Here is a 27,551-nt window from a genome sequence, read left to right on the forward strand (position 1 = left end):
AAAATTGTGACTTTTTGGATGAATGTAAAAAATGTGATCCCATTTTGCAAAATATGTATAACACACACTGTGTAGATCAAATAGTAACACTCAGCACCATAAAGACCAAAAATGGCCCATTGAAACCCATTAAAACGTTGTTTAAATCTGAGGCTGTCAGTAATACATGAAACATGATTTTTGCACAAACATCCTTTCATTTTGAAGCAAAAGCATTATATTTGCATTATATAGTGTATTCCACCAGATGACGTCACTACATATTTATTCCCTATGGGTGGAAATGCACCTTATTTTAGGCAATAGGCAATGTTTAATAGGTGGCCATTTTTGGTCTCTAACGCGCTAAGTGGGATTTTTTGCAAAGTGGGACTGTGATAATCCAAATCTAAAGTTTTCTCTTTGCATTTAGTTTATTGAAAATAATTGAATTTTTGTGTTTTTTCCTCTTATACAAATCGATGGTTTCGCAAACAAAACTGGTAATTAAAGGGTTAAAATACTGAAATTGAATACATTTTTGGTAGTTATGATGAGGACTGATGCTGGTTAAAAGATTTAACTTGGTAAAAGTGGAAAATAATAATAATATATAATATTTTAGGCAATGTTTAATATGTGGCCATTTTTGGTCCTTAATGCACTCAACGGTGTTAAAAATCTAATGCAGCACAAGGGTTAAACCCTGTGTCTTGTTACAATGTTTGTGGGTTCTTGATGTTGTTAGACGTTGATCTTGTTCTCTGTGTCTGAGTTTTTGAGTCCGTCTAGTCTTAAGTTTATTTAATAAAAGTACTTCTGCTGCTGCATTTGGATCCTGATTCCTTCTATGTTTCAACCTCCTACGTAACAATCGGAGAGGTTGTTGGACATAAGCACATTCTAGCAGCGTCAAGGATGAGCAATGCAGTTGTTTGTTTTTTGAACACTGTAGAAAATGCCAATAATGTTGTGGAAAGAGGAGTTGTAATTCGTGTTTTTTTACACCTGTGCTTTCTCTTTCACCCCCTGCGAGAAAAGTTATTTTGTCAAACATCCCACCTTTTATCAAAGATGAAGCTTTGGTTAAGGAATTATCGCGTTTCGGAAAGTTGGTTGCTCCAGTGAAAAAGATTGCGATCGGGAGTACATCTGAATTGATTTTACCAAGGCATTTGATTTGTAAGCATTCCTTCAGTTGCGAGCCTGTGGACTTTTCCCTGCCGTTTCAGGATTAGCTATCCCCGGCAGGTGCGCACGGACTGGGTTCGGTAATGAAAGGCTTTCAATGACCAAAAAATAATTCAGAAAATTTGAACGTCAATGGCGCCATACTAAGCTTGAAGTTTATTGTAAGGCATGGCATGACAGTCTGACCTGATCAGAACATGATGGCTACTGCTAAGGCAGCCTTTTATTCTAATGTGATTATTATGAATAATAAGCATAACCCTAGACTGTTATTTGAAACTGTTAACAGACTTACACAGTGTCAGCAGCCAGTAAATAGTATGGATTTGTCAGCACATGATTTTAGGATGCATTTCTATGAGAGAGTTAATGACATCCGTACGTTGATACCCCAGTCTGAGGTTGGGGGTTTAGATTGCGCCATCACAGGACCATCTTTTATTGGAGAGGGCTATTATGAGTTTGAGCCAATTTATTTAGCTGAGTTGACTAAAATTGTTGTAACTGCAAGAGAGACTACTTGCTCTCTGGATCCTTTGCCTGCCTGGGTTGTTAATGAACTATGGCCAACATTAGGATTGGATGTTTTAGCTGTTTTAAATCTTTCACTCTCTACAGGAGTTTTTCCAGCTTGTTTTAAATCTGCAGTGGTTAAACCACTATTGAAGTAACCAAATCTGGATATAAACTTGTTGGAAAATTATAGACCTGTCTCTAATTTGGCCTTCTTAGCTAAAGTATTTGAGAAAGTGGTCTCATCAATTCAGCTTTTAAAGTATTTGTCATCAAATAATCTTTTTGAGCCGCTGCAGTCTGCTTTTCGAGCAAAACATTCGACAGAAACAGCACTCACAAAGGTGGTAAATGATCTGTTACTGGCTGCTGACTCAGACTCAGAGCCCCCCCCGCGTATATAAAGTTATTGTCTTTCAAAAGTGAGAGTCGACTCTGAGTCTATGAAATGAATTGTTTTTGAAACGAGTCATTAGCTGGTTCGTCGTGACGTAGATACATACTGGCCGTGCCCAGTTACTGTGCGCAGACGGAAGTGTAAACTTGAAGTCTACACATTCAAATACTTCATCATCGCATCATGTCGAGAAGACGCTGTGTTCCACAATGCAAAGATAGTTCAGCCACTTTGTTTTCATTGTCCAGGGACGAGCATGTGAAGAATCGGTGGTTAGAGTTCATATTTGCAACGATACCACAACAGTATAGCCCGATTGTGTTCTCATCGTTTTATTGACGAATAACGTTAGTTCAAAAACATAAATGAATTCAAATGTGGATTCGCAAGTGGTTGTTCCTGAAGGAGGGCTCAGTAACTTACGTACCCAGTGTATATGGATCAGCTTCCTCCTTCGAATCACAACCTGTAAGTATTATTAATAATTGTTGCTTTTATGGGTTTTGAACGGTTTTGTAGCGTCGGGGCGCGAGGAGGGAAGGCGCAATGAGTATGTGTGTGTGTGTGTGTGTGTGTGTGTGTGTGTGTAAGTTACGCTCAGCGCAGTTTTTAGGTCTCCAATGGTCTCCAAAATTTTTTAAATATGTGAAATGTTTGTCGCTGTTATTGGAGTTGTCATACAGAATAGAGCGTCTTGTAGTACTGCAGTGTTTATATTTAATATTTATATATAAACAATATGAATGTAAGCCAGAGGAGAACTGGCCCCCGACTGAGCCTGGGTTCTCCCAAGGTTTTTTCTTCATCCAATCTGATGGAGTTTTGGTTCCTTGCCACTGTCGCCTTGCTTTTGGCTTGCTCAGTTGGGGTTATTTAGTGTTTAGCAATGTTGTTGATCTGTGTTGTGCTACTTTCATGTTATCACTGTGAAGCTGCTTTGATACAATCTGTATTGTGAAAAGCGCTATATAAATAAATGTGACTTGACTTGACTTGCAGTGCTTTATCAATATGTTTATGCGTTGCAATAACTGACTGGGTCTATCATCTGACCAATCACCGCCGATTAGCATCACGCCAAGGAGTGGTTTGGAAAAATGAGTCATTGTACGAATCATTTGGGAGTCGTTGAGCAAATCAGTTAAAAATAAATGCATATTATAAGACAAATAAAGTGTTTTTCATCCTTGCATGCACGTTAAACTGTTTTTGGGAACTCCTAAAACAAAAATAGGAACATTTCAAATGCTGTGATAGGGGCTCTTTAAATGTTTAATCATGAATGTTATTCATTGACCTTACATGTGCCTGTCTTGTTACTGAAGAAAACAGTGTTTGGAGGATACATGAAATATGTTTAATGTTATTATATATTAAAGAAAAAAGTTATATTTAAATACATCTAATGGAATTAAAACACATTTCGGGCAGACTGCTGATCACTGACAGTAGGTGTGTTGGACATCGGCTGAATGTAGTGATCGGCGAGAGTAGCCGTGTTCAGGCGGGTTAGTTAACTCTAACCCTAACCCGTAGTGACCGCACTCCTGTGTATTTGCACACTTTACCACAGCTGAAGAGAAATGAATGCAATATTTGCAACATGACATCATGACTTTTGCATAAACATATACGCCACTTTCAGGTCAGGTGGCGTGTTATCTCCACGCATTTTGAGCTATCCACGTGTATCCGCGTGTATGTCTACGCCATTAACGTCCGCATCATTCCGCGTGAACACGAACACGCAGTCAAATCTCCAGTCATAAATGCCATTAACCCCAGTGACGGTTAGGTTTAGGGACGGGGTTGAGGTAAGTCATATATTTATACAACGTTAAGTCAACGGCGTTCATAAACACGCTAAAAGGCGATTATGCGTCTTGATAGCACGCCAAAAATGGAAATACGAATTTGCGTGTCATACACACACTACTTCATGAGATCAGTCTGATATTTGCCAAATACACGGATGTTTCAGAGACATGGATCAGAGCCATCAATGAAGAGTTGACATTTGAGTTGATTTTTGTATGTTTTATTTTGATAAACATGACAATATAACATCACGACTACATGGGGGGGGGGGGGTTGACAGTGAATATATTTTGTCTTGGTAGTTTAAAAAATATATATAATAAATATACATATGTATAATACCACTTTCAAATGTATTTCAAGTTGTCATGTGAATTATGTACACCATTATCATTTTGCATTACCATTTGCTAATCATATTCTGGTGACAGTAAGCATATGAAAACCATTTTTTTTTTACAAATATACTGCAAATCCATAACACGGCATACTATTTACATATGACATCAAAGTGTGCAACGGCAGCTATATAGGTCAAGAATCCATTGCAATAAAATTCATAACTATGTGTTTAAAAAAACAATGTTTACATGACAAAGACATTTAAATTTAAACTGAGGGAGTCCAACAGTGATCAACATAAAGAAGCAGTCAAGCAACAGGAGACGGTAACTTTTGGTAGTTTGTCTCGTTTGATTTTAGAGCAGTTGTCGCATTTGCTCTCGTTTATAAACAGCTCCAGTAGTGAGGCGTGGCCAGCTGAATTCAATAACAACATTATTTAGTCGAGTATATAATCGATTAGGATACCGCAGCAGCCCTGGCCGAGTGGAGGAGTAGAGGATCAGTAAACACCAAAGAGTGTAAAGACCAGCGACTCCACCTAGCAAAAACACTGACAAGGCTCTAGAGTATTGTTTTACTTTCCTTTTATACAGCTTGTTATCATCTGTGCGTTTTAGTCACCTGTTTTCACTATGTGCTTCCAAATCCCTTCTATTATTAACACTCGTAAATCACGTCTCACATAAGAGGCAGCACGATCCGAACAACCTGTTAGTTGTTAGACCTAACCTCATCCTTTTCAATCACCCTACTACCTGTCCGCTAGATCCTACCCCCACTCATCTCCTTCAAGCCTTTTCTTCTTCAGTTATACCTGCACTCACTCATATCAACACCTCTCTTCACACTGGTACCTTTCCCACAGCATTTTAGCAGTCTCGGGTAACCCCACTGCTTAAGAAACTCACTCTAAATCCAGCACTTTATCCCTTCTTTTTTCTGTCATTTTCAACCAATTCCCTTCCTTTCTTACACAGAACAACCTCGTGGATGACAACAACCAGTCTGGTTCCAAAAGCTGACACTCAATTGAGACTGCCCTGCTCTCGGTTATTAAGTTATTATAAGTTCTGAGACTGGCAAGAACAGCTTCCAAATCTTCAGTGCTCATCCTGCTGGATCTGTCTCCTGCTTATGACACAGTTAACCACCAGATCCTTCTGCCAACCCTGAAGACAGTGGTTCAACTCGTAACTTCTATCTACGGGGTGCCTTGGGGCTTGAACTACTTCTCCTCTCCATCTACATGTCATCACTAGGATCTGTCATTCAGAAATGGTTTTTGGTTGCTGTTCTGTCCTATCACTGTTATGCTGATGACACACAACTCTACCTCTCATTCCAACCAGAGGATCCAATGGTTGCTGCTCACATCTCAGCCAGACAGACATTCAACTAAACCTTGCAAAGACTGCTTGTGGTCTCGGCCAACCCAACACTTCATCACAACTTCTCCATTCAGCTCCGTTCATAAACCATAACTCCATCCAGGAGGACCAGGAACCTTGGAGTTGTGATCGACGATCAGTTGAACTTCAAAGACCACATTTCTAGAACTGGCCGTCCAATAGATTTACCTTATTCAAAATTAGGAGAATACGACCCTTCCTATCAGAGCATGCTACACAACTCCTTGTCCAAGCTCTTGTTATATGCAGATAGGACTTATTGTAATGCTCTCTTGGCAGGCCTTCCAGCATGTACTGTCAAACTTCTGCAATTGTTCCAGAATGCTACAGCAAGAGTGGGTTTCAAAGGGCAAAAGTGAGCGTACCTCTCCTCATAAAATTGCACTGGTTGCCAATTGCCGCTTGCATCAAATTCAAGGTACTGTTGTTTTCCTACAGAACAACCACTGGCTCTGCTCCTCCATACCTAAACACATCACCTAGACCTAGGTCAGAAGCTTGTGCTCTGCAAGTGAACGGTGCCTTGCGGTGCCATCTCAAAGAGGCAAAAAAAAATCCATTTCACATTCACCTGGACTGTTCCCTGCAGGTGGAATGACCTGCCTATCTCAACCCAAGCTGCTGAGTCTCTAGCCATTATCAAGAAACTGTTAAAGACGCATCCAACATTTGACTCGATACTAATCAATTCCTATTCCAGATCTATTATGAAAAAAAAATACTAGCTACGTGTGCTGCACTGGACTAGCTGGGACATCTTGCATATTGTTGGCCTATTGTTAATTTGATTGCTTCTATTACTCTCCTCATTTTTAAGTCGTCTTGGATAAAAGTGTCTACTAAATGGTTAAATTTAGTCAAAATTGTAACTTTCAAATTCTGTAATTTTTTTCACTAATTGGTAACATATCGCTGTAGCGCAACAGTTCAAGCAGCACGTGAACCGATCATTTCTTACTCGTTACTACTAGTTAAAGCGCCATGATGACATTGACATTGAACGATTATGCGTGTAATGTTTCTAGCCAAATGTATTGTAAATGTAAATGTATAAATATCGTAAAATCATTCCGTGTGAATTCTCATGTGGTAATTAAGGTTTCTGTTTCGGGTGAAACTTTTTCCACACTGTTGGCAGGTGTAAGGCTTCTCTCCAGTGTGGACTCTCATGTGGACTTTAAGGTGTACATGTTGATAAAAACTTTTGCCACACTGAGGGCATGTGTAAGGCTTCTCTCCAGTGTGAATTCTCATATGCCTGTTAAGGATTCCTTTATGATTGAAACTTTTTCCACACAGTAGGCAGGTGAAAGGCTTCTCTCCAGTGTGAATTCTCATGTGGTAATTAAGGTTTCCTTTTTGGTTGAAACTTTTTCCACACTGTTGGCAGGTGAAAGGGCTGTCTCCAGTGTGAACTCTCATGTGATATTTAAGGTTTCTTTTTCGGGTGAAACTTTTTCCACACTGTTGGCAGGTGTTAGGCTTCTCTCCAGTGTGGATGCTCATGTGGACTTTAAGGTGTACATGTTGATCAAAACTCTTCCCACATTGAGGGCATCTATAAGGCATCTCTCCAGAGTGAATTCTCATATGCCTGTTAAGGATTCCTTTTTGGCTGAAACTTTTTCCACACCGTTGGCAGGTGAAAGGCTTCTCTCCGGTGTGAATTTTCATGTGGTAATTAAGGTTTCCTTTTCTGGTGAAACTTTTTCCACACCGTTGGCAGGTTAAAGGGCTGTCTCCAGTGTGAACTCTCATGTGGTAATCAAGGTTTCCTTTTCGGGTGAAACTTTTTCCACACTGTTGGCAGGTGTAAGGCTTCTCTCCAGTGTGGATTCTTATGTGGACTTTAAGGTGTACATGTTGATCAAAACTCTTCCCACATTGAGGGCATCTATAAGGCTTCTCTCCAGAGTGAATTCTCATATGCCTGTTAAGGATTCCTTTTTGGCTGAAACTTTTTCCACACCTTTGGCAGGTGAAAGGCTTCTCTCCAGTGTGAATTCTCATGTGGTAATTAAGGTTTCCTTTTTGGTTGAAACTTTTTCCACACTGTTGGCAGGTGAAAGGGCTGTCTCCAGTGTGAACTCTCATGTGATATTTAAGGTTTCTTTTTCGGGTGAAACTTTTTCCACACTGTTGGCAGGTGTTAGGCTTCTCTCCAGTGTGGATGCTCATGTGGACTTTAAGGTGTACATGTTGATCAAAACTCTTCCCACATTGAGGGCATCTATAAGGCTTCTCTCCAGAGTGAATTCTCATATGCCTGTTAAGGATTCCTTTTTGGCTGAAACTTTTTCCACACAGTAGGCAGGTGAAAGGCTTCTCTCCAGTGTGAATTCTCATGTGGTAATTAAGGTTTCCTTTTTGGTTGAAACTTTTTCCACACTGTTGGCAGGTGTAAGGCTTCTCTCCAGTGTGGATTCTTATGTGGACTTTAAGGTGTACATGTTGATCAAAACTCTTCCCACATTGAGGGCATCTATAAGGCTTCTCTCCAGAGTGAATTCTCATATGCCTGTTAAGGATTCCTTTTTGGCTGAAACTTTTTCCACACAGTAGGCAGGTGAAAGGCTTCTCTCCAGTGTGAATTCTCATGTGGTAATTAAGGTTTCCTTTTTGGTTGAAACTTTTTCCACACTGTTGGCAGGTGAAAGGGCTGTCTCCAGTGTGAACTCTCATGTGATATTTAAGGTTTCTTTTTCGGGTGAAACTTTTTCCACACTGTTGGCAGGTGTTAGGCTTCTCTCCAGTGTGGATGCTCATGTGGACTTTAAGGTGTACATGTTGATCAAAACTCTTCCCACATTGAGGGCATCTATAAGGCATCTCTCCAGAGTGAATTCTCATATGCCTGTTAAGGATTCCTTTTTGGCTGAAACTTTTTCCACACCGTTGGCAGGTGAAAGGCTTCTCTCCGGTGTGAATTTTCATGTGGTAATTAAGGTTTCCTTTTCTGGTGAAACTTTTTCCACACCGTTGGCAGGTTAAAGGGCTGTCTCCAGTGTGAACTCTCATGTGGTAATCAAGGTTTCCTTTTCGGGTGAAACTTTTTCCACACTGTTGGCAGGTGTAAGGCTTCTCTCCAGTGTGGATTCTTATGTGGACTTTAAGGTGTACATGTTGATCAAAACTCTTCCCACATTGAGGGCATCTATAAGGCTTCTCTCCAGAGTGAATTCTCATATGCCTGTTAAGGATTCCTTTTTGGCTGAAACTTTTTCCACACCTTTGGCAGGTGAAAGGCTTCTCTCCAGTGTGAATTCTCATGTGGTAATTAAGGTTTCCTTTTTGGTTGAAACTTTTCCCACACTGTTGGCAGGTGAAAGTTCTCTCTCCAGCGTGAATACTCATATGCCTGTTAAAGATTCCTTTATGATTGAAACATTTGCCACACTGTTGGCAGGTGAAAGGCTTCTCTCCAGTGTGAATTCTCATGTGGTAATTAAGGTTTCCTTTTTGGATGAAACTTTTTCCACACTGTTGGCAGGTGTAAGGGCTGTCTCCAGTGTGAATTCTCATGTGATATATAAGATTTCTTTTTCGGGTGAAACTCTTTCCACACTGTTGGCAGGTGTTAGGCTTCTCTCCAGTGTGGATTCTCATGTGGACTTTAAGGTGTACATGTTGATCAAAACTCTTCCCACACTGAGGGCATCTATAAGGCATCTCTCCAGAGTGAATTCTCATATGTCTGGTAAGGATTCCTTTTTGGTTGAAACTTTTCCCACACCTTTGGCAGGTGAAAGGCTTCTCTCCAGTGTGAATTCTCATGTGGTAATTAAGGTTTCCTTTTCGGGTGAAACTTTTTCCACACTGTTGGCAGGTGAAAGGGCTGTCTCCAGTGTAAACTCTCTTGTGCACTTCAAGGTTCCTGTCTTGAACGATAGTCTTTCCACACTGAGAGTACGTATAAGGCTTCTCTCCAGTGTGAATTCTCATGTGCCTGTTAAGAATCCCTTTTTGGTTGAAACCTTTCCCACATATTTGGCAAGTGTAAGGCTTCTCTTTATTGTGAATTATCATGTGCCTGTTAAGGATACCTTTTTGGTTGAAACTTTTCCCACATTGTTGGCAGGTGAAAGGCTTTTCTCCAGTGTGAATTCTCATGTGGTCTTCAAGGTGTCCTCTCTGATTGAAATGCTTTCCACACTGAAGACATGTGTAAGGCTTCTCAGTGTGAATTTGCATGTGCCTGTTAAAACTTATAGTCCCTGTCTTTTGTGCTATATCTGACTTTTCCCCAATAATGAAATAGTTGTGATTGTTATATTGATCTTTCTCTTCCATTTCCTTCAGTACTTCCCTCTCCTCTTTCACTGCCATCAGGTCTAAATTGAAAAAAGAGAAAAAAAATAGTTAACCCCAGTTTAATGGCACAAAGCAACAAACATCCAATCATGTCTACATGTAAAGCATCAAAAGAAGACACGGCTGAACTGCATGTGGAATTATGGGTCACTGAAGAGACCACAGGAAAAACACCCAGTCTACAAACAACTCCATTAGAGGTAGCAGACCTAGCGTCGACGGTCCACCACGCCTGGCATCGGAGGGGTGATGGAGGAACTCACAAGGTTCACCAACGTAGGGCGCCAATGGAGCAAAAGACGCACGTATCCGGCCGAGGCATGGAGTGGCGTAGCAAGCCTATTCCCAAACCTATTCCCTCACACCACTGGCCGTAGCGAGTACTCAGGAGGAAACAGGTTCTACATCTAGGCAATAGAATCTAACAAACGTGTTCGGTGTCGCCCAGCCTGCAGCTCTACAAATGTCTGTCAGTGAGGCGCCTTGAGCCAAAGCCCAGGAAGCGGCAACACTTCTAGTAGCCTTAGCCTCATACGCTCGGGTGATAGTATTCACTAACCAGTGAGCTAACCTCTGCTTGGAGACAGCCTTCCCCTTTCTGCTGGCCTCCATAAGAGACAAAGAGCTGATCTGAGGTCCTGAAGCTTTGCGTTCTGTCAATGTAAACCCGCAGGGCATGGACGGGACAGAGAATAGCAAGGGCTGGGTTTGCCTCCTCCTGGGGCAGCACTTGCAGGTTCACTACCTGATCCACGAAGGGAGTGGTAGGAACCTTGGGCATATATCCGAGCCGGGGTCTCAACACCACATGAGAAAGGCCCGGCTCGAACTCTAGGCACGATTTGTCAACCGAAAAAGCCTGCAGATCCCCGACCCTCTTGAAAGAGGTCAATGCCAACAGGAGCACTGTCTTAATGGCCAGGATATTAAGCTTTACTGTCAACAAAGGCTCAAAGGGAGGAACTTGAAGAGTCCTAAGTCCCAGAGCTAGGTCCCAAGAGGGTCCAGAGTGCCAAACATGAGGTGAATTTAACCTCCTAGCACCCTTAAGGAGTCTGATGATCAGGTCGTGCTTCCCCAATGACTTACCTTCTACTGTACCGTGATGCACAACTATTTCAACGACATACACTTTGAGGGTGGAGGGAGACAGCCTTCGCTCCAACCCATCTTGCAGGAAGGAAAGCACGACTCTGATGGGGCAAGTTCGGGGGTCCTCCTGACGGAAGGAACACCACTCGATGAATAGGTTCCACTTCAATGCATAGAGGCGCCTCGTAGAGGGGGCTCTAGCGGAAGTGATGGTGTCTACCACTGCCTGTGGTAGACCACCTAGAACCTCCGCGTCCCGTTCAGGGACCAGACATGGAGTTTAAAGAGGTCTGGACATAATTGCTATAGAATGTATCGATGTACTCCCAGTTACGAGCTCTGACGTCACATATCCCCACGAAACCATACAAAACAACAATGGCAGCCCCTAAGGATGCAGTGTTTCTGCAGGTAGTACACGGTGAGAATACTTTAGGACAATATAACGTTGCAGTCAAATTAATAATAATATAATAATAATGATAACAATACACACACAATTATTTTGTTGAGTATGTTTGTATATGTGTGCTGAGCAGAGAGCTGGTAGAGTTATATTTTGCATAGAGATATGTGTGCAATGCAATGTACACAGAGAAAGATGTTCCAGTGATGATGATACATTAAATGTTTACATGTTAAAGGAATGTTTCAACTGATGAAAATGTACCACAGATGTATAGACTGAGAAATAGTTTCTTAATGTGGAAAGTAGATTGTACCATGTGCATTAGGTATGCATTCCATCTTTAAACATAAGCAATATGTTTTTCTACTTTACAAGGAAATTGTAAGTCTCTCTGTGATGTATATAAGCTCAATCTTTCTGAAGAAACATCACTTAAAACGTTACAAGGAAAACGCAATACAAAATATAAAAACAATAAATCAATATAACTTGTTAAATCCTTTAGGTAAATACAGTGTACATATTCAAGAACAACGCAGTCTCCTCGGGCTGACCCTCGTGTTACTTGCTCTGAGGGGTTCCTGATGTTTACAAACTTACTGAGTGGGGGAGATGGCAGACCATGAATTATTGTCTATAACAAACAAATTAGACAGTCCTTTCAGAAAAACGCAGAGTTTTTTGCGATTGTTGCGGGCAAAAATCCTTGATTACGCTGCCCGTTTTTTTTAAAAATGCGATGGAATATGCGGGATATTTATGCAATTTTATGCGATGAAATTGCGGGAACTTGCAAAAATTGCGGAAACTTGCAAAAATTGTGGGAATTTGCAAAAATTGCGGGAACTTGCAAAAACTGCGGTTTGATGAAAAAGAGAAAAAAGTGATTCCCCCAACACCCTGTTCTCACTAGGCTACTACCTTAATGTAAAGAGTCATTTCTTATTACTTCCTTTGATAAGCAAGCATACTACATCATAGAAAGTGCTGGGAATATTTAATTTCTCATCTTGTTTTATTTCAGACTGGCCCCTTTAAGAGCTGCACGCTCCCTGTTGAATTGTCTGCAGTGTTATATGTGCACCTCAAACACCCCATGTGTGCGGGTAATTTCTGTTTTATGCTAATTCTTTTATCTTATGTTGTTTATTAAGTAACGATGTAACGATGTAGAACGTGTGACAGACAGTTATACGAGTTGGATTTGAGTTGTCAATCGCCTCCTTGAGTCTGTCTGGCCTCTGCAATAACTTGAGCTGTGATTTTTTTTTTTTACTTTTTTTTTTTAACTTCAGCTGTGAGCTATCCCATCGCCGTCGTGTAATTGCGTCACTTCATAACGTTCCCATGGAAACAGGGGGAAATGGCTGCTCTTGCGTGAAGCAAACACAACATTTTTCAACTTTCTGCTAAAATATATGTGACTTTTTTGCAACGAAAATGCGAGGATTATGAAATCATGCAAACCCCGCATATTTTGCACGGAAATCGGCAATTTATGTGGCGAAAGTGCGGCTTATTTGAAAAAATGCGGCCCCCGCATAAATATGCGGACTTTGGCTGATTTTGCATTGAATTCAGCGATCGCATAATCGCGTTTTTTCTGGAGGGACTGGTTAGAATAGACCATTTCACAAGATGTAAACAACACTGGTCCAGAAGCACTTCCTGTTTCAGTTTTTTAACACTACATAAAAGCTGGGATAAAATACAACCAACAGAACATTTAAAACTGAATCAAAAAGTTAAACAAACACCTTTAAGATGTTTTCTTTACATGTGAAATAAAGAAAACAGTTACAAACTGAAACAGGAAGTGCTTCTGGACCAGTGTTTACATCTTGTGAAATGGTCTATACTTGATAACATTTTCCCAACTTAAAAGTTTATGTTTTTGCAATATGACACAATGGTGAAATCTAAATGGTTTTTTATCTAAATTTTGACTGTTTGCTTGAAATGTGACTAATGGTTTTAACCTTATTTTCTTTGCTTCTGACCATATTGTAAGGCAATAAGTGATGTGAGGCAAGGGTTAGGGTCAATTACAAACCAGTTTTATCTGATTTTTAAAGGTCAGCTTAAAGTCTATTATGATACCTAGATATTTAAGTTTAGACACAACTTATATTTTTCCCCGACACATAAATATCTTGATAATTAACTAGTTCCTATAATGGAGGTCCTGAAACGGAGGTCCTGTAACTGAGGTCCTATAACGGAGTTCCTATAACTGAGGTCCTATAACGGAAGTCCTATAACTGAGGTCCTATAACTGAGGTCCTATAACTGAGGTCCTATAACTGAGGTCCTATAACTGAGGTCCTATAACGGAGTTCCTATAACTGAAGTCCTATAACGGAAGTCCTATAACTGAGGTCCTATAACTGAGGTCCTATAACTGAGGTCCTATAACGGAAGTCCTATAACTGAGGTCCTATAACTGAGGTCCTATAACGGAAGTCCTATAACGGAAGTCCTATAACGGAGGTCCTATAACTGAGGTCCTATAACGGAGGTCCTATAACTGAGGTCCTATAACTGAGGTCCTATAACTGAGGTCCTATAACTGAGGTCGTATAACGGAAGTCCTATAACGGAAGTCCTATAACTGAGGTCCTATAACTAAGGACCTATTACTAAGTTCCTATAACTGAGGTCCTATAACTGAGGTTCTATAACTAAGGACCTATTACTGAGTTCCTATAACTGAGGTCCTATAACTGAGGTCCTATAACTGAGGTCCTATAACTGAGGTCCTATAACTGAGTTCCTATAACTGAGGTCCTATAACTGAGGTCCTATAACTAAGGACCTATAACGGAAGTCCTATAACTGAGGTCCTATAACTGAGGTCCTATAACGGAAGTCCTATAACTGAGGTCCTATAACCGAGTTCCTATAACTGAGGTCCTATAACTGAGGTCCTATAACTGAGGTCCTATAACTAAGGACCTATAACGGAAGTCCTATAACTGAGGTCCTATAACTGAGGTCCTATAACTGAGGTCCTATAACGGAAGTCCTATAACTGAGGTCCTATAACTGAGGTCCTATAACTGAGGTCTTATAACTGAGGTCCTATAACTGAGGTCCTATAACGGAAGTCCTATAACTGAGGTCCTATAACGGAAGTCCTATAACTGAGGTCCTATAACGGAAGTCCTATAACTGAGGTCCTATAACTGAGGTCCTATAACGGAAGTCCTATAACGGAAGTCCTATAACGGAGGTCCTATAACTGAGGTCCTATAACGGAGGTCCTATAACTGAGGTCCTATAACTGAGGTCCTATAACTGAGGTCCTATAACTGAGGTCCTATAACGGAAGTCCTATAACTGAGGTCCTATAACTAAGGACCTATTACTAAGTTCCTATAACTGAGGTCCTATAACTGAGGTTCTATAACTAAGGACCTATTACTGAGTTCCTATAACTGAGGTCCTATAACTGAGGTCCTATAACTGAGGTCCTATAACTGAGGTCCTATAACTGAGGTCCTATAACTGAGGTCCTATAACTAAGGACCTATAACGGAAGTCCTATAACTGAGGTCCTATAACTGAGGTCCTATAACTGAGTTCCTATAACTGAGGTCCTATAACTGAGGTCCTATAACTGAGGTCCTATAACTAAGGACCTATAACGGAAGTCCTATAACTGAGGTCCTATAACTGAGGTCCTATAACGGAAGTCCTATAACTGAGGTCCTATAACTGAGGTCTTATAACTGAGGTCCTATAACTGAGGTCCTATAACGGAAGTCCTATAACTGAGGTCCTATAACGGAAGTCCTATAACTGAGGTCCTATAACTGAGGTCCTATAACTGAGGTCCTATAACTGAGGTCCTATAACTGAGGTCCTATAACGGAAGTCCTATAACTGAGGTCCTATAACCGAGTTCCTATAACTGAGGTCCTATAACTGAGGTCCTATAACTGAGGTCCTATAACTAAGGACCTATAACGGAAGTCCTATAACTGAGGTCCTATAACTGAGGTCCTATAACGGAAGTCCTATAACTGAGGTCCTATAACTGAGGTCCTATAACTGAGGTCTTATAACTGAGGTCCTATAACTGAGGTCCTATAACGGAAGTCCTATAACTGAGGTCCTATAACGGAAGTCCTATAACTGAGGTCCTATAACGGAAGTCCTATAACTGAGGTCCTATAACTGAGGTCCTATAACGGAAGTCCTATAACGGAAGTCCTATAACGGAGGTCCTATAACGGAGGTCCTATAACGGAGGTCCTATAACTGAGGTCCTATAACTGAGGTCCTATAACTGAGGTCCTATAACTGAGGTCCTATAACGGAAGTCCTATAACTGAGGTCCTATAACTAAGGACCTATTACTAAGTTCCTATAACTGAGGTCCTATAACTGAGGTTCTATAACTAAGGACCTATTACTGAGTTCCTATAACTGAGGTCCTATAACTGAGGTCCTATAACTGAGGTCCTATAACTGAGGTCCTATAACTGAGGTCCTATAACTGAGGTCCTATAACTAAGGACCTATAACGGAAGTCCTATAACTGAGGTCCTATAACTGAGGTCCTATAACTGAGTTCCTATAACTGAGGTCCTATAACTGAGGTCCTATAACTGAGGTCCTATAACTAAGGACCTATAACGGAAGTCCTATAACTGAGGTCCTATAACTGAGGTCCTATAACGGAAGTCCTATAACTGAGGTCCTATAACTGAGGTCCTATAACTGAGGTCTTATAACTGAGGTCCTATAACTGAGGTCCTATAACGGAAGTCCTATAACTGAGGTCCTATAACGGAAGTCCTATAACTGAGGTCCTATAACTGAGGTCCTATAACTGAGGTCCTATAACTGAGGTCCTATAACTGAGGTCCTATAACTGAGGTCCTATAACTGAGGTCCTATAACTAAGGACCTATAACTGAGGTCCTATAACTGAGTTCCTATAACGGAAGTCCTATAACTGAGGTCCTATAACTGAGTTCCTATAACGGAAGTCCTATAACTGAGGTCCTATAACTGAGGTCCTATAACGGAAGTCCTATAACGGAGGTCCTATAACTGAGGTCCTATAACTGAGGTCCTATAACTGAGGTCCTATAACGGAAGTCCTATAACTGAGGTCCTATAACTGAGGTCCTATAACTGAGGTCCTATAACTGAGGTCCTATAACTGAGGTCCTATAACTAAGGACCTATTACTGAGTTCCTATAACTGAGGTCCTATAACTGAGGTCCTATAACTAAGGACCTATAACTGAGGTCCTATAACTGAGGTCCTAAAACTACCTGGTGTGAAGCCCCTAGAGACGTCCAGGGGACATTTGTTTGTAAGCTGGGAACATGTCAGTCTACACGAGGCAACCCGTTCCATGTCAAATAAAAATGGTTTAATTAGGAAACTCAATGACGTTCTTCAAAATATCATTCATTTCTGTAGAGCTGGAAAAAATAAGGATCAAATGACTGAGTTTAACTCTGAAGATGAAACCAACCTGTTTGTTCCTCAGTTTCTTCATGTTTCACTCTGAATGTTTCTTCAATCTTTATGTCTTCCACCTCCTCTTTAATAAACATTATCTTTGTAATAGTGTGTCACGTGGATTCCAGTCGCTTCACCAGGAGATTGTCTGTGTTTGTCCTGTTTAAGATGAGAATAATTAAAAGAGAGTAAGTCAGACTGAGAGTTAATTACCTGATAGATACATGTATATATATATATATATATATATATTAGTGCTGTCAAACGATTAAAATATTTAATCGTGATTAATCGCATTAAAGCGCACCTATCATGGATTTTTGAAAATGACTGTTCATGTAGTGTGGAATATAGATCTAAGGGAATGAAAACATCCTGCAAAGATTTATATCTGAAAGTGCACCGTATATAAAGTTATTGTCTTTCAAAAGTGAGAGTCGACTCTGAGTCTATGAAATGAATCGTTTTTGAAACGAGTCATTAGCTGTTACATCGTGACGTAGATACGAAACATTGGCATATTGGCCGCTCCCAACAACTGCGTGCGCAGACGGGAGTGTAAACTTGAACACATTCAAATACTTCAGCTCAATCGCATCATGTCGAGAAGACGCTGTGTTCTACAATGCTAAGACAGTTCAGCCACTTGTTTCCATTTACCAGGGACGAGCATGTGAAGAATCAGTGGTCAGAGTTAATATTTGCAACGATACCACAACAGTATAGCCCGAACCTTGTGTTCTCATCATTTTAACGACGAATCATTCAAAAACATAAATGAATTCAAATGTGGATTCGCAAGCTGGTTGTTCCCGAAGGAGGGCTCAGTGTCCAGTGTATATGGATCAGGTTCGTCCTCCTCTGAATCACAATCTGTAAGTATTATTAATAATGTTTGCTGTTATGTTTTCTGTAGCATGCACAATATAGTTATATTGTGTTGTGTGTGTTGTGTACACTCCGTGCAGCTTCTAAGCGGGGTAAAGTTAGTTTTGTTTTTGATATTCACCAGACATTCATTGAAAAATGGCAATTACCTCCTAAACTGTAATATTTTGACTTAGCCAAATATTACTAAACTCTGTATAATAAGCACTGCCCCTCAAAAGCCGCCGCAATGTGAGTTTCGCCGGGAAAGCTCGCTCTTGACGGAGACGCGAGTAAGGGACCGTGTGGAAAGTGCACTTTTTCTGACACGTTTGTTCAAACACTATATACAATTTTCAACACTTGACGAGCTATAATCCTGGTTATGGGCGATCCGTTGCCGACAGTCTCTGCCAACGGTTTACCAATAACAACTGACTGGGTCATTTGACCAATCGCCACAGATTCGCGTCACTCAAAGGAGGTGTTTGGGAAAATGAATCGTCGAATGAATCATTTGGGAGTCGTTGAGCAAATCAGTTAAAAATAAATGCATATTATAAGACAAATAAAGTGTTTTTTTATCCTTGCATGCACGTTAAACTGTTTTTGGGAACTCCTAAAACTAAAATAGGAACATTTCTAATTATATGATAGGGGCTCTTTAATGTCATAGCTAACTCGCGATTAACTGCAATTAATCGCACATTTTTATCTATTCTAAATGTCTCTTGATTTTTTTTTCTCACATTATTTTTTCTCATTTTAATGCTTTTATCAACATGGACAAGTGGATCGGCTTGCTTTGAGCAAATGTATTTTATTGAAAACAACATTGGCATACTATGTTCAAATTCACAATAAATTAAAGCTGAGTCAAACTTCCGACTCTCCACTACACTCCAGCCGAGTGTTTTATACCAGACAGCACACACACACACGTCTATAGTATTGTGTTATAATCGTAACGTTACGCCGTCATGCCGGAGTGTGTTGTACCAGACAGCACACACACGTCTATAGTATTGTGTTATAATCGTAAAGTTACGCCGTCATGCCGGAGTGTTTTATACCAGACAGCACACACACGTCTATAGTATTGTGTTATAATCGTAACGTTACGCCGTCATGCCGGAGTGCGTTGTACCAGACTACACACGCACGAGCAGCGGATCTCACTCGTTGTTTCGTTCCCAGGAGATGTAGTTTATTGAGCGATTTTCACATAAAACTAGATGTTACTCTTCTGTTTTATGACAAACTTGAGTTTCATAATTATCTTTTAAATTGACAAACATCATAGGCTATGTGTAATTCAGGGCACAGTTCAGACTAGGGATGGGAATTGACAAGATTTTATCGATATCAACGCCACTAACGATTCTGCTTATCGATCCGATTCTTTAACGATTCTCTTATCGATTCCTGATAGCACGGTGTGGGAAAAAGTAGTCATATGCTTTTTTGGGGGAAAGAAACAAGTGGTTTTATTTGTTTTAAACCTTACAGTTGACTAACTGTACTTTTGATGTAATTTATATAATAAATGAAACCTTATTGAAAAGTGTTACGATTAGTTATACACCGATTAAACGTCCCATGAGTTCAGTTCAGTGTTGGAAGATCAGTTCAGTTGTTTTAACCATTCATTAAAACGAATCGGTTCAAATGAGTCATTAGTTCGCGAATTGAACGTGTCATTATCAGACGTGTGATTTATTCTGGCGGTTGGGACATCCCACACAAGATGTGTGTCAGAAAACATTTCATTTTTTGGTCGTTTTTTCCATTTATTTGAAGTGTGGTTTATGTCAGCTAAATGTGCTGGGCGCTTTTCAGAGAAGATAAGGTAACGTAGGCCTATTTTAGCGCAATTCACACCCAGCGGTAATTCAGGAAAAACAAATCTACGAATGCTGCACATGAAACTTTAAGCTATGGTGCTTAATTAAGGACAAAGGGACAGTTGAGTTCACTGTCTGAAGCCTACATACTGGTTAACTCAGAGCAGGAGCATCGATAAGAGGAATCGTTAACGTCGAGCGCATACAATATCGATGGATCGTAAAATTTAGAACCGGTTCTCGAGTGGAACCGGTTTTCGATTCCCATCCCTAGTTCAGACGGAATAAACTTGTCTCTCGCCATTGACTACCACACATAGTTTTTGCGAAATAAGGTCCCATGAGCCGGAAGCGGAGGGGCGGGACTTAGGCTCTCTATTTTCTAACCGTTTTAAACATAGGCTACATGTAAAACGTTTTTCAAGGCGATCATTATTTAGAACTGATCATCACTTTATTGTTTCCATGGTGACGCATCATTGTTTGTCATGTGACACACTGCAGCCACTGAATGACTAATGATCTGCTTTTATTTCATTTTTTTATTCAAAATATTCACAAATTTGTTAGCTATGGCATGAAATATCTGATATCGCGATTGTCAACAATCTGCAAGTGGAAGTGTTATGTTGTTTAAACCCCTTTATAACGATCACGTTAGTCGAGCTATGCGTCGCCATGTTAGTATGTGCCGCTGTTCAGAGAATCGGATCTGTTGGTGTGAAATGTGCCGGGAAAGACACAATCGGAAGGGCATTTTCTGAAGTGCTGGGACAGACGCATTCATTTGTTTTTCTCTTTCGCGTAGGTCATGTTTTGAAAGACGATGTCCTGTAACTTACTGAAGTAAATAAATACACTTTATAGTGGTGTCCGACCAAAAATGTGGTGGTCCTTTGGGTTTAATTGGTCGTACAATGAGATCTAATGTTGTTAGAATAGTTACTTTTTACATAAATAAATACATATCCGCCTATATTTAGTGATCGACCGATATATCGGGCCGATATTTGCGTTTTTTACGTGTATCGCAATCGGCCGATACACGGCTGCCGCGTTCGCCGATAGTTTTTTTTTTCCCGCCGTTATTTATAGACAGGCGTTGACGGGCAGCTCCGTGCTGCTGGAGATGCTGCAGTTCACATGCCCCGCCCTCCTCCACTAGCAGAGTGACACCTGCTCTTCACGAGAATGGTAACTTAAACTTTCAAAGGATCTTTTAAATGTTTGACTCCCGAAATATTTCCAAACACTTTGAAAATGGAAACACGTCGCCCTATAACTGTTATGTGCTTGCTAAGCAAGTTTGTGGGTCCAAATGGAAAACGCGAATGTCTATAAAACTTAACTGCTTGCCATTGTATTAGGGAGCTGCAAATAGCTAAGGTGTGGGCTATCCGCTCAGTATGCATTAGGGCCGTCTATGAATATTCTACATTCGAATATATATTAATTTTGAAGGTGAAAATTAATATTTGAACATGGAAAAACACGCCCGCGGTTGCAGACTAATAACGTTACCACAGCTGCACAGCTCGCTCGGAGCGCTCACTGTCGGTTATATACTGTGAAACTTCAATTACTGAATGAAGCCTGCTATATTTGGGACAAGAGTCGCGACTCGCAACCTTAAATTGCTTGCACAAAACTATTGGTCAGCACTCAACATTTGTTTGTTGTTGTTCATTTAACCGACGCGCAGCAGAGAGCGTGAGGGAGGGAGGGAGAGAGAGAGAGAGAGTGCCTGCTACTAGCCCGGGCGAGAGAGTGAGCTCTGCGGTCTTGGCCATTAGTTGATTTACTTGCTTTTTAATACGTTGTCAAATATCTAATAGTAGTAGTTATGTCTCTTTGTATTAATGTGTCCTGTTATTGACGTAATGCGCGTCAATGACAAAATGCGCAATGAGATGTTCAAATATGTTTTTTTAGAGGGAATATGCAAACGCCATTTGAGCAATTTCAACAGCCCTAGTACGCATACGGTAACGAACTCTGGTCATGGGATTAAGCAATGCCAACGTTGTTCAGTGCTGTTTGTGGGAGATTTATTCAGCGCCCACCTGGCTGAGGTTTGGACGCGTGTGGTGTGCGTCTCCCTCGCCATCGCAGTGATATTACAGACTAGACATGCTCATTTTATTTTATGTAGAAAAATTGAAACCATAGTTTGTTTCTTTTAAAATGAAGTACAATGTGCACTGTGCACTTTATTATGCTGGTTGCTACTGTGTGCAATAGTGTAATTATTTAATTTATGCTTAAATATTTATTTTCAGCACTGAACTTGTTTTTTTGTTTTATTTGTTAAATTGTTTATCTACTTGTTCTTGTTCTACCTCACATGTTTTTAATATTTGTTAAATATTATTTTTTGAAGTTAGTTAAATGTTACTTTTATTAAATTGAGACCTGTAACATTTGTTAACATCACGTCATTTTTATGATGAAAATTGAGGGAGCAAAATGTATCGGCTCAAAATATCGGCTCAAGAAAATCGGCAGCCCGTATCGGCCATCGGCTAAGGCTGATGGGAAAAAAAATCGGTATCGGTAATAAAAAAAATCCATATCGGTCGATCCCTACTATATATATTGTTTATGTACAGGAGTGGTCCAGCGGCAGAACTTCCAGAAAACGTGAGCGACAGTTTAGCCAATCACAACACACCGACCCAAACTAACCAATAAGAGCCCACTGCCTGTTTCTGAGGGAGTGGTTTCATAGAATCAGGAAGTCAACCGCTCGTTCGAGGACAGAGGAGAGCGCGGCTGACGATAAACGTGAAGTTTATGAAAAATAAGACTTTTAAAAAAAGAAAAACCAAGAATACATGTTATATTGCACCCCATAAACACAATCATGCAAAGAAAAAAAGCAGTCAAGCCCCCCTTTAAAGGGTTAGTTCACCCAAAAATGAAAATTAAGTCATTAATTACTAACCCCCATGCTGTACCAACCCCGTAAGACCTTCGTTCATCTTCGGAACACAAATAAAGATATTTTTTATTGAATCTGAGAGCTGGATCAGTCCTACATAGACTGCCTAAGGGACTGGCTCTTGACGGCCCATAAAGTCATTAAAGAAAAGGTTTAAATATTCCATGTGCCTACAGCGGCTCAATTATAAGTTTATCAAGCGACGAGACTACTTTTTGTGCGAAAAAAACATAAATAACGACTTTATTCCACTATTCCATTACTTCCTTATGGGCGCATGCGCGAGAACTGAGACGAGGACGTTCTCATTCGTCTACTTTTTGTTACCGGCTGCTCACCGCTTAGGAGTTTTACCGCCCCCTACCGTATAAGATGATGATCCATATATAAGGTGCTCCGGATTATAAGGAACACTGTCGTTTTTTTGAGAAGATTAAAGGCTTTAAAGTGCACCTTATAGTGCGGAAAATACGCAAATTGAAAAGCGTATGTACAGCGCGCATCTTCCTCTGCTTGTAAACAGAAAGTTTTGCGCTTCCAGCTATATCAGCACATCTTCTTATACGGTAGGGGGCGGTAAAACTCCTAAGCGGTGAGCAGCCGGTAACAAGAAGTAGACGAATGAGAACGTCCTCGTCTCAGTTCTCGCGCATGCGCCAATAAGGAAGTAATAGAATAGTGGAATAAAGTCGTTATTTATGTTTTTTTCGCACAAAAAGTAGTCTCGTCGCTTGATAAACTTATAATTGAGCCGCTGTAGGCACATGGAATATTTAAACCTTTTCTTTAATGAGTAGGGTTGGGAACCGAGAACCGGTTCTTTTCCAGAACCGGTTGTGTTTTTGAAAAAATACCGGAACCGTGCAAAATTCCTAAGTTTCGGTTCCGAAAACGGTTCTGATGCCGATGCGATATCATCATGTGGGCGAAGTGCTGGGAGTAGAAGACGCCGTCTTATTCCTAAATGACAAAAACTTCACCACTGAAGTTGCGATTTGCTCTCACACGCGCTGCATTTGTCACACACAGACACACGCACGCTGCGCGCGCCGACCGCCGAGTCACTCTCTAGCCTACATTCTAATCTGTTTGCGCTGAGAGAGAGAGAGAGAGAGAGAGAGAGAGAGAGAGAGAGCAGTTGTCGATATGAAACTGCTTTACAATCACACAGTCTCAATATTTATTTGTTTCACATATTCAAATGATTTCCGTTACAGAATTAGTGAGATTATAGTTTGAGTAAACATTGACGGTAGTGGTCAAAACAGATGCAGTCCGTATATTTTTTGTGTTCAGAATTTACAAAATATATACAATGAGCGAGTGCATCATAATGTTTTTTTTCAAACCGTGTTTTTGTCTTATCTTGAATCACTACGTAAAGCCTGTAAGACTTCTTTAGACTGGCCGGCGGATCACAGCTGCTGCGGAGTAGCCCAATGCCTGCGTGACTCGTCATGGACATAAACAGAGAGAAAGAGGCTCCAGCAACAATGTTCTTCCGCAAGACGCATGTAGTTCTGTTTATTAACTGTTAGAGCGCCGATTTATCCAGTAATGAAATAAGTAAAGTCTTTATGAATCAATCATTCAAACCGTTTTAAAAAATAATCTGTTCTACACACATATGTGTGTTAAAGCATATACTATTCCTTCTGAGAGGGTATTCTTCACTGTTGGAGATACAATAAAGGAGAGGTCTAAATTATTATAGAGAATGCAGAATTTTTTAATTTCCTTTATATATAATTTTTTTTTTTTTTGCAAAGATTGCTTAATAATATTTTGAGTTTGTTTACATTACCAGTCTGTTAAACTAATTTGTCATGTTCTATAAGAAATAAACACAAAAAGGATTGTGGCTTTTTCTCTTACTAATATTTTTAATTGAATGGGAACCGGAACCGGAACCGGAATCGTTTGGCGGAACCGGAATCGGAACCGGAACCGGAAAATTTCTCACGATTCCCAACCCTATTAATGAGTTTATGGGCCGTCAAGAGCCAGTCCCTTAGGCAGTCTATCTAGGAGTGATCCAGCTCTCAGATTCAATCAAAAATATCTTTATTTGTGTTCCGAAGATGAACGAAGGTCTTACGGGGTTGGAACAGCATGGGGGTGAGTAATTAATGACTTAATTTTCATTTTTGGGTGAACTAACCCTTTAAGACAGTGATTTAAGACAGAAATCATTTCATACTTAAATATTGAATATTGATTAAAAAAAAACATAGCTTTATTTATGCAATTGTAAATGGAGTGTAAATATTAATGCCACTTCTGATGCCGCTTCTGTGTCTAAATTACTGTATAATTTAATTTCAATGTTAGTATTTGACATAAAACGTGATGCATAACTATAAATGTCCATAAATAGGTGAAAATGCCCCTGGAAATCAATTTAAGGTGGCAAATATTGCACATTAATTAATCATTTCCTCAGGAATTTCCTCCAGCGCACGAAAGGAATGAGGAATGTTGAAGTAATAGATTATTTTCCTGACCTTTAAATAAAATTAGGACTCATCTGGATGGTTTTATGTATGAGAGTACATTTCCACCTATAAAGCTATCAGCATATGCAGATGATATTTTAGTTTTAACCAGTGGACAGGATGATATTGACAAGCTGGTTGATATTGTTAACATTTATGGAAAAATCTCATCTGCAAAAATAAATTGGGCCAAAAGTTCAGCATGCAGGGTTGGAGAATGGAATGAAGGAGAACTGGTATTACCGGGTGAAACGGTCTGGTCACAAAGAGGTCTGAAGTATCTTGGAATTTTTTAGGGTGATGAAATCATAATGAAAAGAATCTAGAAGGAAGATTTGAAAGGTGGAAACGGCTTTTACCCAAAATGTCCTTTAGGGGGAAAGCATTGATTATTAATAATTTAGTAGCCTCCTCACTATGGCACAGAATAGCAGTTCTAGAGCCTCCTGAAGGGGTTCTTGGAAAGATACAGGTTAAGATGATCAACTTCTTTTGGGATCGATTACATTGGTTACCACAGAAAGTGTTGTACCTTCCAAAGGGAGAGGGTGGTCAAGGGGTGGTGGATCTAGCTATCTAGTGAGCAGGAAAGTAGCTTTTAGGCTACAGTTTGCCCAAAGGTTTTTATACTGTCCTAATGTTTCATGGTTTGGAGCCTGTTGCCTTTTGAGCAAGGTTGGAGGGTGGGGTTTCAGAAGAAATATTTTTTGGACAGATTGTAGGAGTTTTAATTTGAAGTCTATCTCATCTTTTATGAAAGTTTAAGAAGAGCATGGTGTTTGGTACAGATTAAAAGATCAGTGTCATATCAGTCTCTGTATTGGTTTTTGGAAGAGCCATTGATTAATGGTGCTCGACTTGATTTATGTGGAGATACAACTTTGTGGTTGATGCAAACTTTAACAAAAGCCAAAGTTGTTCAAATGAAGGACTTAATAGAAGTGGCTGGTACTGCGATGGACAATGTTGATGCCTTTGCACAGAGACTTGGAATTAAATCAACAATTAAATTAATTTTTTATTGAAAAAGTGGCGGAAAAATTTGAGTGAAGACGACTGGAACTTTGTCAAGTCAAGCTCTTCCTGATAAAACAGACAATTTTCCGTGTATGGTGATATCCAAAAGTGCAATAGAAAATGAAAATGTTTTGTCAACCTCAGAGCATGTGAGAGATATAATGTTCGACACAATAGGAGGAAAGAGTTTATATAATGTCTGTGTGAAGGTGATAAATAATGAGAAGTTAAAACGTATGGATACACCATGGAGAGATCATTTTAGTGTTGATTCTGATGTCAAACCTTTCTGGGGCTCTTGTTACAAACCACCATTGGCTAAACATGTGGGTGATCTTCAATGGCAATTTTTACATGGAATTGTTGCTATAAATGCTTTTATCTCATTGTTGAATCCGAATGTGCAAGATAGTTGTCCTTTTTGTGGTGCAAGAGAAACCATTTTTCATTGTTTTATGCATTGTGAGAGACTAAGACCTTTATTTCTTTTATTGGAGATTTTATTTACTAATGTTAATGATTGTGTTTATTTTTGGTTTTAAATAATGTAAAAAAAAAAAAAAAAGAAGAAGAAGAAGAAGAAGAAAGGACAGTTGTTAAACTTTATTTTAGGTCAGGCCAAAATGGCAGTTTATATTAGTAGGAAATATGAAATTGCTGGCAATAGTACAAATGTTGTATTGTTGTTTAAGGGGCTCATAAAAGCAAGGATAAAACATTTATTCTCATATGAAAAAATTGGAAAACTTTGAAGATGTGTGGAGTGTACAAAAAATGATGTGCTGGATTGAAAATGACGCATTGCACTTTATTGAAGAATTTGAGTAGGTCAAGGTGATGTCTTACTAATGTAGTATTTATATATTTTTAATGTTGTGTAGTTAGTTAATAAAGGTGTGTTAAATCAATCTCTCTCTCTCTCTCACACACACACACACACACACACACACACACACACACAGAATGATACCCCAGATAGTCACGCAGTGTGTAAAGACCAGTGACCCGACTACTGCGAAAACCGTGCAGTATGAGCTCGGCATTATAGAGATATATTATAGAGAAATGAGACGCTCCTGTTAGTCTGTTCGTCGCGAGGCGTATGCGATTCAATCCCAAATAACGTTCGTTCATTAATGTTAAATAAAGCATTGCAATGTTACTTTCAACAACGGTTAATTTAGTGTGCACACACACACAAACAAACAAACACAGTGGCATCGAGTGAACATTCTGCATTGATTGAGACACTTTAAATGCTTAAAACACAAACCTTTCTTCAGCAGAATCACAACAGATGCAGGAGCGGCGCAGCCTTATGACGTCAGAACACCAGACCAAAATAAAAGTCCCGTTCACACACTGCTGTATGATTTTATATGTATATTTGATGCAAATGTGGTTTACAAGTTAAAAAAAAAAAAGAACGTTCATACGTTGT

The 27,551-nt window shown here is 39.9% G+C and overlaps 1 protein-coding gene across 1 annotated transcript; it reads right to left on the reverse strand.

Moving 5' to 3' along the window:
* Window positions 1–4,735: 4,735 nt before the first annotated feature.
* LOC120478393 (uncharacterized) lies at window positions 4,736–27,441 on the reverse strand. Its single transcript, XM_039670257.2, has 3 exons — window positions 27,384–27,441; window positions 16,960–17,105; window positions 4,736–9,983 (listed from the first exon to the last, which is right to left on the reverse strand). The coding sequence occupies exons 2-3, from the start codon at window positions 17,039–17,041 to the stop codon at window positions 6,718–6,720; spliced, it is 3,348 nt and encodes a 1,115-aa protein (XP_039526191.2). The 5' UTR covers window positions 17,042–17,105; window positions 27,384–27,441; the 3' UTR covers window positions 4,736–6,717.
* Window positions 27,442–27,551: the final 110 nt, after the last annotated feature.

This window comes from Pimephales promelas, chromosome 25 (assembly GCF_988280905.1).
Source record: "Pimephales promelas chromosome 25, fPimPro1.hap1.1, whole genome shotgun sequence".
NCBI lineage: Eukaryota > Metazoa > Chordata > Actinopteri > Cypriniformes > Leuciscidae > Pimephales > Pimephales promelas.

Coding starts and splice junctions, on each gene's coding strand:
- LOC120478393 (XM_039670257.2), bottom strand. CDS start 17,041: ATGTTTATTAAAGAGGAGGTGGAAGACATAAAGATTGAAGAAACATTC. Junction 9,984..16,959: donor AGAAACTGAGGAACAAACAG/GTTGGTTTCATC, acceptor TTTTCAATTTAG/ACCTGATGGCAGTGAAAGAG.